The 16,743-nt window shown below is 39.9% G+C and overlaps 1 protein-coding gene across 1 annotated transcript in view; it reads right to left on the bottom strand.

Annotated features, from left to right (window-relative positions):
* The window catches only part of snx17 (sorting nexin 17), a 74,549-nt gene that overhangs the window by 3,411 nt on the left and 54,395 nt on the right, over positions 1–16,743 (bottom strand). The window contains exons 10-14 of the mRNA XM_060849970.1: positions 10,039–10,242; positions 7,664–7,786; positions 5,001–5,078; positions 2,786–2,860; positions 1,209–1,250 (exon numbers count right to left, since the gene is read on the bottom strand). Of these exons, the coding sequence (XP_060705953.1) occupies positions 1,209–1,250; positions 2,786–2,860; positions 5,001–5,078; positions 7,664–7,786; positions 10,039–10,242 (522 nt within the window). The remainder of the gene's footprint in view (positions 1–1,208; positions 1,251–2,785; positions 2,861–5,000; positions 5,079–7,663; positions 7,787–10,038; positions 10,243–16,743) is intronic.

Genomic DNA, 16,743 nt, shown 5'->3' on the forward strand with positions numbered 1-16,743 from the left:
GTACTTCCAAATAAACGTATTGGATTCTAACCTGGTGTTGTGTAATTTTTAAACTCTTAAATAATGTAATTGTACCTGCCTCCAGCAATTTGTTCCACACACACACACACACACACACACACATCACCCTCTGCATGAGAAAGTTACCCCTTGTGACCCTTTTAAAAATGTTTCCCCTCTCACAATAAACTTATGCCTCGAGACTGGAGTCCTGCCCTGGGAAAAAGACCATGACTATTCACCCTACCCATGCCCTTCATGGTTTTATAAACCTGTGAGCTAAATGTCCAGTCTCCGATGCTCCAGGGAAAACAGCCCCAAACTTTTCAGTCTATCTCTTTAGTTCAGACCTTCCAGTTCCAGCAACATCTTTGTAAATCTTTTCTGAACCATTTCAAGTTTCACATCTTTCTGAAAGCAAGGAGACCAGAATTAAATGCAGTATTCCAAAAGTAGCCTCAACAATGTCCTGGCCACAACATAATGGCCCAACACCTTTATTTAATGCACTGAACAATAAAGGTAAGCATGCCAAATCTTTCTTCCCTGTCTGGTCTACCTGCCACTTTTCTTTCAAGGAACTATGCACCTGCACCCCTAACTCTCTCTTCGCCAACACTTCCTAGGACCCTACCATTAACTGTACAAGTCCTGCCCTGACTCGCCTTACCAAAAATGCAACACTTCACATTTATCTAAATTAAACTTCATCTGCTATACCTTGGCCCATCTGATCTTTGTTTCTTCATACTCAGATAACTTTCTTCACTGTCCAGTACATCACCAACTTTCATCAATACTGTCTAATAATGCAGAAAAATATCCATTGAGCTAACTTTTTCCTGTTGTCTAAACATTCTAAATAGATGGTATACTCTGGAAAATACAGAACAATTCTTTTGATAAGTAGAGTAACAATAATCTAAAATTTAACATGTAATTCACTATATTTCAATTTTTAAAAAAAATCCTAATACGTGATTTCTGCATCACAGTCAAATTACATGGAAAAGTAGCACACTCTAAAGATAGTTCATGTTTATTGTGTACAAGCACCAACAGCCATATTGATGGTTACCTAAACCTTTTACGTTAAGTTGAAAGAACACTGCTTAGACATCAGTTAATCACCTACAGGAGTAGCAGACCAACATTTAGTCTGCAAAGTAAAAGTCTAATTTCAAGCCAGCTTGAATAATTTTACTCACCGAGAGCTTGACAATAGGTTCTCTGTTTGAATCAGGAGAATCCTAGAGAATTTTAAAAAAAGTTAAAGGAATGGCAACAAACAATCATCTTAGAAAAGTGCTACACCCATTGATTTAGCTTCGAAACAATTAATTTCACCATTTACTTCAAGGAAATACCAACAAAAATCTAGAAAACATTGAAAAAGGATCAGTTATTACTGTAGCAATTTATTTTGCAAGGTCAGTAAATGAATTACATCGATTGTATTGATGGTGTAAATTGTATTTGGGGTGAGATGGTTTACATCAGTTAGGTCAAAAATCAAATTGTAAGACTAATATGAAATCCCATAGTTATGCAGTTACTTGTTACTATAAGCTAGAACACAAGTTGTATTGCTTAGTCCTGGTCATGTACAGTTTTCTTTGTCGTTTCCATTCCTGGGCACAAATATTGCTACCAAAGGCTGTATTTATTGTTCATCCACAACTGCTTGCAAAGGTGGTGGTTAGCCCCTTCTTGAATTGCTGTATTCAATAAAGACAAAAACAGAAATAGGACATTCTGCCTTTTGAGTCTGCTCTATCATTCAATTAGATCACGATTGATCTGATAATCCTTAACCCCACTTTTCTTGCTTTATCCTCATAATCCTCAAATCCTTAATGATTACAAATCCATGTCTCTCAGCCATGAATATACTTAATAACCATGCCTCTATGCAAACAAGTTCTACAAATTTACTACCCTCACAAGAACCTCCTCATCTGCCCCTTAAATGGGTGATCCTTTATGATGAGATTATGTATACTGGTTCAAGGTTCTCCCACAAGTGGAAATGAACTCTCCCTATCTACTTTGTCAAGCCATCTAAGTATCTTTGCTTCACGCAAATGGATTTCAATACAAAATTCTTTCTTACAAATGAAAATAAGAAAGAGATCAGTACATCAAGAATGCTGAACCACCTTCTTTCTCTTTTTTCCTATTCCTTCTAAACTTCAAATATCCTTGGATATTCTGTTCCACTTAGGCACTTTGTGGTGAAGTCTCCATAAAGCAATTAAATCACACCCATTTATCATCATTTTCCCAAATGAAATTTATTCATTCGTTTGCCTAATTGTTTTTCTCTTTGGGTTTGATCTCCACCTATCATTTACTCATTCCTCCTCCCCTCCCCCTTCTTGAGCATACATACCAACCTTCACCTAGCTACAGTTCTGAAATATCACTGGACTCAAAGCATTCATTCTGTTTTCTCTCTACAGCTGCTCCCAGACCTGCTGAGTTTTTTTTCCAGCAGTTTCCGATTTCCAGTATCCACAGTTTTTTCATTTTTTGGATTTAACAGAACTGCTTTGAATGGCTATGATGCAGTAAGCAAGTTTCTTATGTACATGACATAGCATGAGATTCACAAAATGATCACAATACAAAGCCCCAGTTTCATCATCAGCTTTTTGCACTGTAAATGGTAGATCCCAAGATAGAGAAGGGCGTTAAGTTTATGTTGAACATGGCAACAAAAAGCTATTTCCTTTTACAAAACTTACTCAGTAGAAAACAATATTACAAATTAAAATTTTCTAACCAGGAGTGGAGGAGATTTCACAGCTTGCTGGCTGTCTGACCGACGTAACGCACCATTCATGCGCTTCTTTAGCATCTAAAATTTGAAGAAAACAGAAAACATTTCAGATTTAAGTATGGTTCATTCTGACTGAACACACCTCACTTGTCTACATCTGGAGCAAACCAAGGATTTGATTGACAATCCCAAGGATGCAATAATCGACATTTGTGGATTAAAGAAAATTTCATAGTGGTGCTTCCTGGGGTTGACATGAGGACTTGTGCTCTTTCTGATGAATATTAATGACCTACACCTTAGCACATAGGACAATTTCAAAATTTGTAGATTTTGTAAAACTGTGTGTGTTGGTGACCAGGTTAAGTAGAACTTCAAAAGAACACATTGGTGGAATGAGCAAAAAAGTGGCAGATGAATTTTTTGCAAAGGAGTATAAGTGATTCAATTTGATAGGAAGAATGTAGAGAAACAATGTGAAGTAAATGGTACAATTCAAGGAAGGGTGCAGGAGCAATGAAACTGGCTGTTACGTGCATTAATTATTCAAGATAGCGAGACAGATTGAGAGAGTGCATCATAAACGTGCACCATTAATGGTGACGGAAAATACAAAACCAAGTAAGTTATGTTAAACCTGGAGACATCAGTTTAGCCTCAATTGCTGCATTAAACCCAGTTCTGGGCACTATAAATTAAGAAGATTGGGAAAGGAATACATGCAGATGAGATTCACGAGCATAGTTCCAGGAATGAGGAACTTGAATTACGTAGATAAAATGAAGAAAATGAAACTACTTTCCGTGGAGCAGAGAGAGCTGGGAGGAGATCAGATGATAAATTTTCAGAAGCATGAGGAGCTGGACAGAGAAACTGCTCACACTGATGGAAGGACTGAGAATAAGCACGAAGAGATTTATGGTAATTGGCAAAAACAGAAATAATGACAAGAGGAAAGCTTTTTCACTCAGAGCAGTGGAGGCAGATTCAACCAAAGTATTCAAAAAGGAAATTGGAATATGGTCTTAAGAGGAAGAACATAACAGTGTGGCATTAGGTCATCTGCTCTTTTAAGAACCTGGCACAGGCATGGGGCAAGTAGCTTCTCCTGATCTGTAACCATTTTGTGATATACCAGCTTACTTATGGACTTTGCCTCCCACTGCCGTGTTATGTAACAGATATGCTATTTGAGTCATCATCACTTTTTCAGCACTGCCTTCCAAATACAACCTCCACCTCTAGGAGGCAAAGTGCAGTAGGTGTATTGAAATATTATTCAGGTCACACATCATATTGACTTGGACTTAGTATTATTCCTTTCTCATTGACACCATCACAAATCAGCCCATTTGATTGGCACTACATCTACAAGAATCCACTCCCTCCACCACAGACACTCTGTAGCAATCTGGTACTATCTCCATGATGCACTGCAGAAATTCACTAAAGACAGCATCTTTCAAACCCACAACCACTTCCATGGAGAAGGACAAGGGCAGCAGATGCATGGGAACACCACCTGCAAGTTCTTCTCCAAGCCACTCATCATCCTGACTTGAAATATTTTCATTCCTTCACTGTTGCTGGGTCAAATGTTTGGAATTCCCTCCCTAATGGCATTGTTGGTCAACCTACAGCATGCAGACTGCAGTAGTTAAAGGAGGCAGCTCACCACCATCTTCTGAAGGGCAACTAGGAATGGGAAATAAATGTTGGCTAGCCAGCAATGCCCACATTCCATGAATGGAAAAAAAAAGCATTGTAGAGGCATCTTCACTAAATATATAGTTGTGGCTTCATTTATTGTGCCACCGTCTTCTCAGGAGGCATCTAGGAGATGAGTAATAAATTGGCAAGAACATCCATTTTTCAGGGATTAATTTTTGAAAAAAATTCCCTCAAACAGTTAAGTGAACTTTGATGAATCAGCACAACATGTAGGCTTTTAACATTTATGTTTAGAACTAGGATCACTTTTCCATCTGACAATGTTCCTGTCAAACGCCTTGAAGTTGTTATGCCATGTTAAAAATATTTTAGTGCAAGTTATTGGTACTGAGGCAGGTTCATGCTCTCACTATGCAAAACAAGTGGACATGCTGCACATTTCCCAGTAAGCATGGAACAGGACATCCTACACCAGGGTTGTAGGATAGTCTTTTGCTTAAAATTTATATATATATGACCTAAGTAACTTAAATAAATATTAATTCACCTTCTTTATGTTGCCACCTGATTTCTTCACCATTAGTTCATCCACCATTGCTTGCAAAGAAATACTCATCATTATTGCCTAATAAAAATATCAAAAAAAAAGTCAGACAAATTTCAGCTCTCGGCAACATATTAAAACAATGCACGTACTATTGTGTGTTTATACTGTTCATATATATGTTTAAGACTGCACCAAACACTGTAGCATCATGGTGTTGCGTCACAGAGTTCCACAGTGCTGCCATTAAGTTTAAAGTCAAATAACATTACGTCTCTAAGTGCAGACTGCTGATTGTACCCGGTTAGAGACAAAAACTGCAGATGCTGAAATCCAAAACAGGCAGGAAACTGGAATAACACAGGAAGTCGAGATTTTGGGTGTAACCCTTCTTCAAGATTCGGGTGGATGTGGGGGCAGGGCGGTGAAGTGGGGATAGGTGAAGACAGGTAGAGGATACGACCTGGTTGGTCAATGGGAGAAATGAATCCAGATAGTGGCAAGGAGCAGTGGAAGGAATGGAAGGGGCTGGGTAGGAAGTCAGGAGATGGGAAGGGAAGTTATTTGAAATTGGAAAGCTCAATATTGAGTCCTCTGGGCTACAGGCTATGAGGCAGAAGATGAGGTGTTGTTTCTCCAATTTGTGGTGTGGTTCATTGTGGCAATGGAGGGGGTCAAGGATGGTCATGTCGGAAAGGGAGTGGTTGGGGGAATTGAAATGAGCGGTGACTGGGAGGTCCAGTCAGCTCTTGCAAGCCATGATGCTCGGTCAGCCGTTCACTAAGTTTATATTCGGTCTCACCCATGTACAGAAAACCACATTGGGAGCTTCTGATGCAGTCAACTAGGTTGGAAGAGAGGCAGGTGAACCTCTGTCTCATCTGGATCACAAAGCATCACAGCCAGGACCAAAGGGGCCAACTAGACCTCCTACTCACTGCCCATTTCAATTCCTCTAACCACTCCCTTTCTGATAAGACCATCCTTGGCCTCCACTCCTGTCACAATGAACCACTGCGCAAATTGGAGAAACAACACCTTGTTTTCTGCCTGAGCACCGCATAGCCTGGAGGTCTCAATGTTGAGCTCTCAATTTCAAATAACCTCCCTTCCCATCCCCGACTCTGTTCCCAGCCCCACACCGTCCCTTCCACTCCTCCCTCCCACCAACCGGATTCATTCCTCCCATTGACCAACCAGGTCTTAGCCTCTACCAGTCTTCACCTATCCCCACTTCACCATCCTGCTCCCAACCACCCATTTTATCTGCAGCTCTCCCCATGCTCACCCCCAGTCCTGAAGGAGGGTTAAACCCAAAACGTTGACTTCTCCATCCCTGATGCTGCCTGGCTTGCTGCGTTCCTCCAGTGTCCTGCCATCTACACTGATGGTACCCAGCAGGAGCCAAAAAAGGAGAAAACTTTAGAGAACAAAAGCTCTGAGTAGCCCTGAACACTACATAAAACTGCACGTCAATATTGGCTGAGGCCTGCATGAAAATAGTGTCTTTAAGGTGGTGCTGAGTTTCGGGAAAAAAGTCCAAACATCAAATTCAAATTCATGGAATTTAGAAATACAATTATTATGTTTCTGGGTATCTGAACCAACAACAGATTCATCTACAGAGAAATGAATGGTGTTAACTTGTCAAATGCAATTATCCTTCATCAGTAGCGACTTGAAATGTTAACTGTGTTTCTCTCTATAGATACTGTCTGTAATTTCCTTTCTGTCTCCTTATGTTGAAGAGAGGAGTTGCATTAGATATTTTCGAATCAAAAGAAATCTTCCTGACCCAACAGTGTTCCAAAAAATTAAAAGTGAACTTGATTATTTTACTAACCACTTAAGATCTGCGAATGAAGGTGATGAGGACTTAGCAAGTTGTCAGCCTGCTATTCCATACGTTTGTTCAGTTATACTTCCTGGTGTTTGTGATTTTCTTGAGTTGATTTCTCCCATTGTCTTCAGTATTTCTGGGATGTCAATTGTACCTACTATAATGGATCTGATGCAAAATCGCTCAATTCCCTATCTGCTACCTCATTCTCCCCCATAGGTCCAACTTCACTTGTTTAGCTTCTTTTAAATATCTATAGAAACTCTTCCAACTGCTTTACATTTCTAGCAATTTTCTCACATGCTCCAACTTAGTTCAGACTACAATCACATCAGCCATGAGCCTGTTGAATGGCAGAAGGGCCAAATGGCCTACTTCTGCTCCTAATTTACAGAACAACCTCAATTATCCGAACGAGATGGGCGGGGAGTATTTTGTTCAGATAACTGATCTAATCGTAAACAAAGGAAGCCACACCAGGACTAAGATCTTGTTCGGATAATCCAATTCGGATAATTGATGTTCAGAAAGCCGAGGTTGTTCTGTATATGTTTGGATTAAAATATTTTTTTTTAAAAAACCATACTGATGCTTTGCCACCACTGAAATGTACTGCACTTAAACAGATCCAAATTCAACCAACCATCGCTTTTTTTAATGTGACGGAGAGGTTAATTGAAATAAAGTCAAACTTGCAAACCCTGCGAAGTAAAAGTGGATATTCATGACAGGAGTTCTGTGGTTCAGTCAAAGTGAATATCTCACTTTATTACTAGGCCACCGTAAGTAAAATATTTTAATGGTTAAAATCAATCATGTGCCTCACCTGGGGGCTAGAAATGGTCACCCATTGGAGTCTGTCTTTGCTCATCAAATACTCAAAAGCCAATTCCAATTTGGTCTCTGTCTTTCCTGGGCTGTTTGCAGTGCCGTTTGTTAGTGGAACTTGCTAGCATTTAAGAACAGTAAAAATAATACAATTAAATATAACAGCAGGTTAAAGCAAATCTCAATTTGGTTCAACCTTTGGATTATCAAGAAACTGAATTCATGGCTTCTGCAACTATTTAAATCACAGTAATCAAATTTAACACAAGCAACTCTCACTCATAATCAAGCCTTAAAAAAGGACAACTGCTTAATACTATTTTCTGAATAAAGTTGGTTTATGGGTTTAAGTCTTAGAAATATAGCTGATAACATCAAGATTATGTCAAAGAACATCTAAAGAAAAACCCACATTAAAAGGAAATGGTTACTTATACTAGAGAGAAAAGAGGAGGAGGAAGCTTTCAAACTAATAAATATTGATAACTAATAAGTAAATATCGATAACACCAACTATAAAATATTAGAACTGTCATACATTTGAAAATTCATAGCTTAGAGAATAATACCAAGTGGAGAAATGAATGGGAGCCTAAGAAGGGCCTCAAAAGTTAAGTAATCACAAATATGGAGATGACTACAGCTACATAAAAAAAGAACCCACTATCATTCTTCTAATTCAATGACCTACTGCCAGAGAAATATACAACAGCACCAACAATGCACTGAAAATAGGCCTCAGATGCATATATTAGTTTAATATAATACTGCTCATTATTCCAGGCAAAGGAGTAAAAAGCATGACTAAACAAATACCACAAAAATTCATTCTTGATGTAGACAATATTGCAAGGACTCCAACTCAACTTTGATTGCTAATCTAGTACCATAATCACTATACTAATTATACCTAATAATTAAATCTTAAAGAGCTGGCACACCATTGGAAGCTGAGATAATTCATGTCATTGATTTAGTGAAAGGATGCATGTTGGCCAGGATACCAAGCGTACCCATTTCTGAGTGTGCAAAAGCATATAGTGCATTTATCACATCCACCCAAGTAGGGTGATGGAGCACAAGCTTAACATTTCAATCAAAGACTTACACATCAAACTATGCTGGACTTACTCAGTACCATACCTAACTATGCATTTTTTAGATTAGATTAGATTCCCTCCAGTATGGAAACAGGCCCTTTGGCCCAACAAGTCTACACCAAACCTCTGAAGAGTAACCCTCCCAAACCCATTCCCCTACCCTATATTTACCCCTGACTAATGGACAATTTTGCATGGCCAATTCACCTGACCTGCACATCTTTGGATTGTGGGAGGAATCTGGAGGAACCCCACGCAGACACACTGGGAGAATGTACAAATTACATACAGTCAGTCGGCCAAGACTGAAATCAAACCTGGGTCCCTGGCACAGTGAGGCAGCAGCATTTCTACCATGTGTTCAAAACCGACCTTGACTTGATTATTTAATTTTCTGATAAAATGAGAGAGAGTGGGGGGTACTTTTGTTGTGTTAAAGCTGTTGTGCATCACTTTGAAAAGATTACTTGACAAAATCAGTGCAGTCTTGAGACAATGTGAAACTGTACGGTAAAGTTGCCATTGGCCCAGAGGACCATAGCGCTCCTCTTTCATTAGAGAGAGAAGACTGGTGATGATTTAACCTGAAAATCACAAGTCTTCAGACAAGGGGCGAGGCTGAGAAAGTGTAATGTCAGTCAGTACTTTAATACTCCTTGGGTTACACAGGATCTGTAAATAGAGAGTCATAGAGATTGTACAGCATGGAAACAGACCCTTCGGTCCAACCCGTCCATGCTGACACAATATCCCAATCCAATCTAGTCCCATTTGCCAGCACCCTGCCCATATCCCGGCAAACCATTCCTATTCATATACCTATCCAAATGCCTCTTAAAATGTTGCAATTGTACCAGTCTCCACCACTTCCTCTGGCAGCTAATTCCATACATGTACCACCCTCTGAAAATGTTGCCCCGTAGGTCTCTTTTATATCTTTTCCCTCTCACCCCAAACCTATGCCCTCTCATTCTGGACTCCCCGACCCCTGGGAAAAGACTTTGTCTATTTATCCTATCCATGACCCCCATGATTTTGTAAACCTCTATAAGGTCACCCTTCGGCCTCCGACGCGCCAGGGAAAACAGCCCCAGCCGGTTCAGCCTCTCCTTAATACCACAAAAGACAATAAATTTTGAGTTATTTAAATCAAAATATGAGTGAAGAATTTAAACTTAACTTTTTTAAAGAGTTAAAATTAAGAATTTTCTGTGGAGAGCTTGCCAGAAATAAAGGGACAGTAAGGTATTTAAAAACCTTCCATAATACTTACTGAGGATGTGACACGCCAGCATCTCATGCGCGTGACCTTGAAACTACCTTCTTTGATTTGGTCACTGGGTAACTTGACATGAAAATTCAGTTCATTGTTACCAGCACTGACTATTACATGACATTCTTTCTCTGGAAAATCAGTGATGCAAGGGTCAAACTTGATATATCCATAATACTTCAGCGTTTGAGCCAGGCTGATAAACTGCACAAAAACAGAGATATTTACATCTTTACAGTTGGTACCTTTAAGGGGTGATAAAATTCTTTGTTAATATGGAAAAATAAAATGATGCATACCAAAAACAAACAAAGAATGCTTTCTTCCATCAGGAAAGCAGGACTCGATAGCATGGTGACCCATTAATTTTTACATACCACAAATGAAAAAAAAACTTCCATTATGCCTTATATTCCCTCAGGACTTTCCAAAACATACTGTGGCCAATTAAGTACTTTTGAAATGTATTTACTGTGCTAATGTAGGAATTACAAGCAATGCATGTAAAGCAAGGCTCACAAACAGCAATTACATAAACAAGTGGATTATTTTTGTTAAGTGCTGATTAAGAGATAAACCCTATCTTAGTCATTGGGGAGGGAACAAGTTTATAAGAAGCTCAAAAAAAATTAACCCTCATCTTAAGGGGGACTGGATTACAAAGTGTTTGCAAATTATGCTGCAGTTATATAAAGCTCTGGTTACACAGTCTCTGCAAGACATAATTCAGTGCTAGCTATTACACTTTGAAAGTGTTTATACACTTTGGACATGTTCACTGGTTTTGGAGGACGTGCAGCAGAGACTTACCAGAATCATTGTAATATCAAACTGTTAAATCACTAAGACAGGGGCACAGGCTCACTTTTTATTATTCTGAGTACAAAATATTATGGAATGATTGAAATAAGATGTCCACATGAACAAAGCATTTAATAGGACAGCTAGAAAGAAAATATTTTCTTTGGGTGGATGTGCAGAAGTATGGAGCATAAACTTAAAATTAGAATTAGACTGATCAAGGGCAGCAGTCCCTCTAAGCTATGTGGCCATGCAACCACAGGATCTACGCATACTGCTGTACTGCTATATCCATTTGTAGTTTAAACAGCCATTGCCAAAAACACCTTGGAGGTTGACAAAGCAGCTGAGAAAATTAGAGGGAACATATGTCAAGGAAACATTCAGCAGAATTATTTTACAAAACTGGTAATTGAACACTATAACACTCAATCTGAAGATAGGTCATTCAGAAAATGTAAACTATGGATTGGAATGTGGATGAAAGGCAACTGATAAAAGTTTGTGATGCAGAGAGATCATCCATGATTTGACTGCATGACAGCAGCATTGTACTCCAACTTAATCTTCAACCTCATAGTCCAACAAAACCCCCACTCTATCGTTACCATTAAGACAGGGGATCAACACAGGTTCAACAGAGTGCATGCCTGGAGCAGCAGCATGCGTATAAAAATGAGGTGTCCAGCTGAATCTACAGCAAATGACAGATTGGTTGTGAAATCACTTGACTCTATGAGTCAGATCTAAGCTCTGCAGTCCTGCCACATCCAGTCATGAACAGTCATGGTCAATTAAACAATTCACATGACCTCAAAAATCCCTATCCTCAATAATGGAGTCCAAAACATCAGTTCAAAAGGTAAAGCTCAAGCATTAGCAACAATTTTCAGCCAGAAGTGTTAAATTGATGATCTATCTTGTCCTTCTTCAGGAGGTCAACTACAATAATAAGTGCCCGACTTCAACCACTTCTATTCACTCCACATGGCATCAATAAACTTCTGGAGGCACTGGATACCACAAAAGGTTAAATCGGTCTAGACAAGAATACTGAAGAACAGGCTGTTCTAGTAGAACACTGACATCTACCTGATCAGGTGGAGAATTGCCAATATACATCCTGTACTCAAAAAGTGGGACAAATCCAACCCGCCCACTTACCACCCATTATTCTCCTCTCAGTCAGTAAAGTGACAGAAGATGTCATCAACACTGCTTCAAACAGCACTTGCTTAGCAATAATATGCTCAGTGAATCTCAGCTCAGTGCTGCCAAGGCCACTGAGTGTTTGACCTCATTACAGCCTTGACGCAAACATGTCCAAAAAAGCCAAATTTCAGAGGCGAGATGTGACTGCCCTTGATATCAAAGCTGCAACAGACTGAGTATGGCATCTGGAATGAGAATCAGGGGAAAATTCTCTGCTGGTTGGAATCCTACCTGGCACAAAAGGAAGATGATTGCAATATTTGGAAGTCAGCCATCTCAGCTCCAGGACATCTCTGCAGATGTCCCTCAGGATAGTATCCTTGACTCAAACATTTTCAGCTACTTCAATGACCTTCCCTCTATCACAAGATCAGAAGTGGGACATTCATTGATGACTGCACATTCACAACTGAAATAATTCAAATGCAACAACATCAGGACAATAGCCAGATTTGTGCTGGCAAATAACATTCACACCACACTAATGCCAGGCAATGACCATAAACAGAGAACCTAACCATTACGCCTCAATATTCAATAGTATCACAACCATATAATTCCCCACTATCAACATCCTTGGGCCTACCATTGTCCAGAAAATGAACTGACGTGGTCTGATTTCCCAAACCCTGGCAGCCTTTTGTGAAGTACAAGTCAAAGGTGTGATGAAATATTCCCCACTTGCCTGGATGAGTGCAGTTCCAAAACTCAAGCAGCTTATCATCCAGGAAAAGGCAACTTGTTCAATTGGGACTAGTTACAAACATTCACAGTTCATCCACCTCCAATGCTCAGCAGCAGTGTGCACCATCTACAAAATATACTACCAGCTAAAAACAACAAGGGCACCGGATGGATTTGTGAAGGGGAAATCATGCTTGACAAATCTGTTGGAATTTTATGCAGATGTAACTAGTAGAGTTGACAAAGGAGAACCAGTTGGTGTGTTATATTTGAACTTTTAGAAAGCATTTGACAAAGTCCCACATAGGAGATTATTGTTCAAGATTAAGCACATGGAATTGGGGTGGTGCATTGAGATGGATAGGAAACTAGTTGGCAGAGGGGAAACAAAGAGTAGGAATGAATGTGTCCTTTTCAAATTGGCAGGCAGTAACTAGTGAGATACCATAGGGATTGGTGCTGGGACTCCAGCTATTCACAATACATATTAATGATTTGGTTGAGGGAACAAAATGTAACATCTCAAAGTTTGCAGAGGATACCAAGTTGGGTGGGAAAGATGAAGAGATTCTTGAGCATGATCTGGACAGGTTGCATGAGTGGACAAATCAATGGCAGATGCAGTATAATGTGGATAATTGTGAGGTTACTCACATGAAAACAAAAACAAGGAGACAGATTATGATCTGAATAGTTAATAAACTGGGCAAGGGGTGTGTGCAGCAGGTGCTGAAGGTAAGCATGTAGGTGCAGCAGACAGTAAAGAAGACTAAATGGTATTTTGGCCTTCATTGCGAGAGGTTGCGAGCACAGGAGCTTTTGCAGTTATTCAGGACCTTGGTGAGACCAGACCTAGAATACTGTGTGCAGTTTTGGTCTTTTTTTCTGAGGAAGGATGCTCCTGCTGTCAAGGGAATACAGTGAAGGTTTACCAGGCTGATTTCAGGGATGACAGGGCTGACATAAGAGGTGAGATTGACTAAGTTAGGATTGGATTTGCTGGAGTTCAGATGAATGAGGCGGATATCTCAGATTTATAAAATTCTAACAAGACAAGACAGGGTAGCTGTAGGGAGGATGTCCCAATGGTGAGTGCGTCCAGAACCAAGGGTCACAGTCTGAAAATTCAAGGTAGACCACCTTAGGATGGAAATGTGGAGACATTTCGTCACCCAAAGAATGGTAGCCTGTGGAATTCATTACCACAGGAAGTAGTTGATACCAAAACATTGAATACATTCAAGAGGTGGCTAGATACAGCACTTGGAGTCAAATAGGCGGATGAAATGCTATGGAGAGAAAGCAGGATTAGGCAATTGAGTTGGATGATCAGCCATGGTCATGATGAATGGAAGAACAGGCTTGAAGGGCCAAATGGCCTTCTCCTCTTCCTATCTTCTAGGTTTCTATATTTCAGCATCGCAGCAAGTTCCCTCCAAACCACTCATCATCCTGTTATTCCTTCAATTTTGCCACGTCAAATTCCTGGTAAACCGTCTGTGACAGCATTTGGTGTAACTACACCAAATGGACTGCAGTGGTTCAAGGCAGCAGCTCTCTACTATTTTCAAGGGCAAAGAGAGATGGGTGATAAATGCTGGCCTGACCAGCAATACCCACATCCAGTGAGTGAGTTTAAAAAAAATGAAACAGATGAATAGATGGTACTTATCTTTGTGATAACGTCCATGCCCCTTGGCTGAAATGGAGGATTGGGTAAGGAAGAGGGATGCAATTAAGTAACATTGATAACAGGAATAAACCTTGGTTATTGGTGATATCCAAAACCATCCAGGAATAATGAGTTAATTTGGAAGATACTCAAACATGGATTGAGAATTGCTTAATGGAAAGAAAAGAGCTTAGGAGTAAGTCGTTATTCACATATTGGCAGGCTCTGACTAGTGGGGTATTGCAAGGATCTCACTTTTCTCAGTCCGTAACAATGACTCGGATATGGCAGCCAAATCCAATATTCTAAGTTTGTGGATTGATATGGAATATTTGCTGTGAGAATGATGCAGAGTTGTTCCAAGTTTCGAGCAACTAAACACTCACAAAGCAGATACAATATAATGTGGTGAAATGAGAGGTTAACCACTTGGGGGGGAATTAGAGGTGAACAGTATTTCTTAATTGGAATCAGATTGGAAGTATTCATGTCCAAAGGGACCCAGGAATTTTTGTTCATAAATCACCAAAATATTAAAATGCAATAAGCAATTGGAAAGATAAAATGGTGCATTTACCTTTACTGCAAGAGGATTGAAGTACGTCAGGAAAAATGTCTTGTTGAAATTGTACAGAGCTAAGAATAAACTGTACCTGAAATGTCATGTGCAGTTTTGATCTCTTTATAAAAAGGAGGATATACTTGCTATAGAGGAGTGGATCACTGGACAAGCTCCATGGATGGCAGGACTGTCCTATGAGAAATTGACAAACTTTGCCTGGATTTTCTAGAGTTTAAGAACAAGAAGGGGATCTCGCAGAATTGCACAGAAAGGGCTAGAAACAGTAGATGGAAATGGATGCCACTTGTGTCTGAGGGCTTAGAACCACAGGCCAGTTTCAAACAAAAAAAGAACAAGCTAATAAGACTGAGATGAGGAAGAATGCCTTCACTCAGACATTAGAGCTTTTGGGATTATCTATCCCAGACTGCCATGGAAGCTGGGAGAAAGTGAGGACTGCAGATGCTGGAGATTAGAGTCGAGGGTGTAGTGCTGGAAAAGCGCAGCAGGTCAGGCAGCATCCGAGGAGCAGGAGAGAATCGATACTTTGGGCAAAAGCCCTTCATCAGGAATAAGGCTTATGAGCCAAGGGGGTGGGGAGATAAATGGGATGGGGTGGGGAAGGTAGCTGTGAGTGTGATAGGTAGATGAAAGTGGGGATAATTGTGATAGGTCAGAGAGGAGGGTGGGGGCTGAAAATGTGTTGCTGGTTAAAGCACAGGAGGTCAGGCAGCATCCAAGGAACAGGAAATTCGACGTTTTGGGCCAGAGCCCTTCATCAGGAAGGGCTCTGGCCCGAAACGTCAAATTTCCTGTTCCTTGGATGCTGCCTGACCTGCTGTGCTTTAACCAGCAACACATTTTCAGTTCTGATCTCCAGCATCTGCAGACCTCACTTTTTACTCGAAGAGAGGAGGGTGGAGCAGATAAATGGGAAGGAAGATGGTCAGGTAGGACAGGTCATGAGGGAGACACTGAGTTGGAAGGTTGGATCTGGGATAAGGTGGGGTGAACGGGGCGGGGGTTGAACTTCTTCCTCCTTAGAAAATGAAACTAAAATACCAGGTCAGCTTCTTCAGTAAGGGATACATGTGTGCAACAATGGCCTTGGTTAAGATACTGACATGTCGACTGTTTGAGATGAATTAAGTAATAGCTGGAATGAGGACTTTCAGGACAGCAGCAAAATGAATCACAAATGCAAGATGATAGAGATCGAAACTAGCGAGGAGAAGAAGGGGCAAAAAGAACACATTTAATATAAAACCCAAAAAACATGCAGGGTCTATCACGAATGTCATTACTGTCTAACAAATGTGATTTTCTCGAACTGCTATCACTAAGAGCCCACTGTCATTTGTTGCTTCATTCTTTCATTAGCTTCACTGTTGAAAGATTGACTTTTAAGTTCATATGTTCAATTTTCAAATGATTGAGTGTAGATTTTAGCACTTACAAAAAAGTTGCTGGTGACTGAGGTAAATTATACCAAAATAAAAAAGGGAATATTGATAACATCTAAATTAATTTGAAACATGTGCTTGAAAAGTTTATAAGTAGATAATCCAATATGCATCATGATTATGGCAAATGACAGACAAGATTGTTATGCATAGTCTATTTTCATTAGGCTTTAATTCTGTACCATCACAAGGAGTCTATCAATTACCAAACTATTATATCTTCATGATTGAGCCATGATACCATGAAATAGGAAAGAACAGAGTGCGGTTACCCTGTATCAAAGTTTTAATGCTTGTGCTTCAAAAATACA

Source organism: Hemiscyllium ocellatum, chromosome 3, assembly GCF_020745735.1.
Source record: "Hemiscyllium ocellatum isolate sHemOce1 chromosome 3, sHemOce1.pat.X.cur, whole genome shotgun sequence".
In the NCBI taxonomy this organism is placed as follows: Eukaryota; Metazoa; Chordata; class Chondrichthyes; order Orectolobiformes; family Hemiscylliidae; genus Hemiscyllium; species Hemiscyllium ocellatum.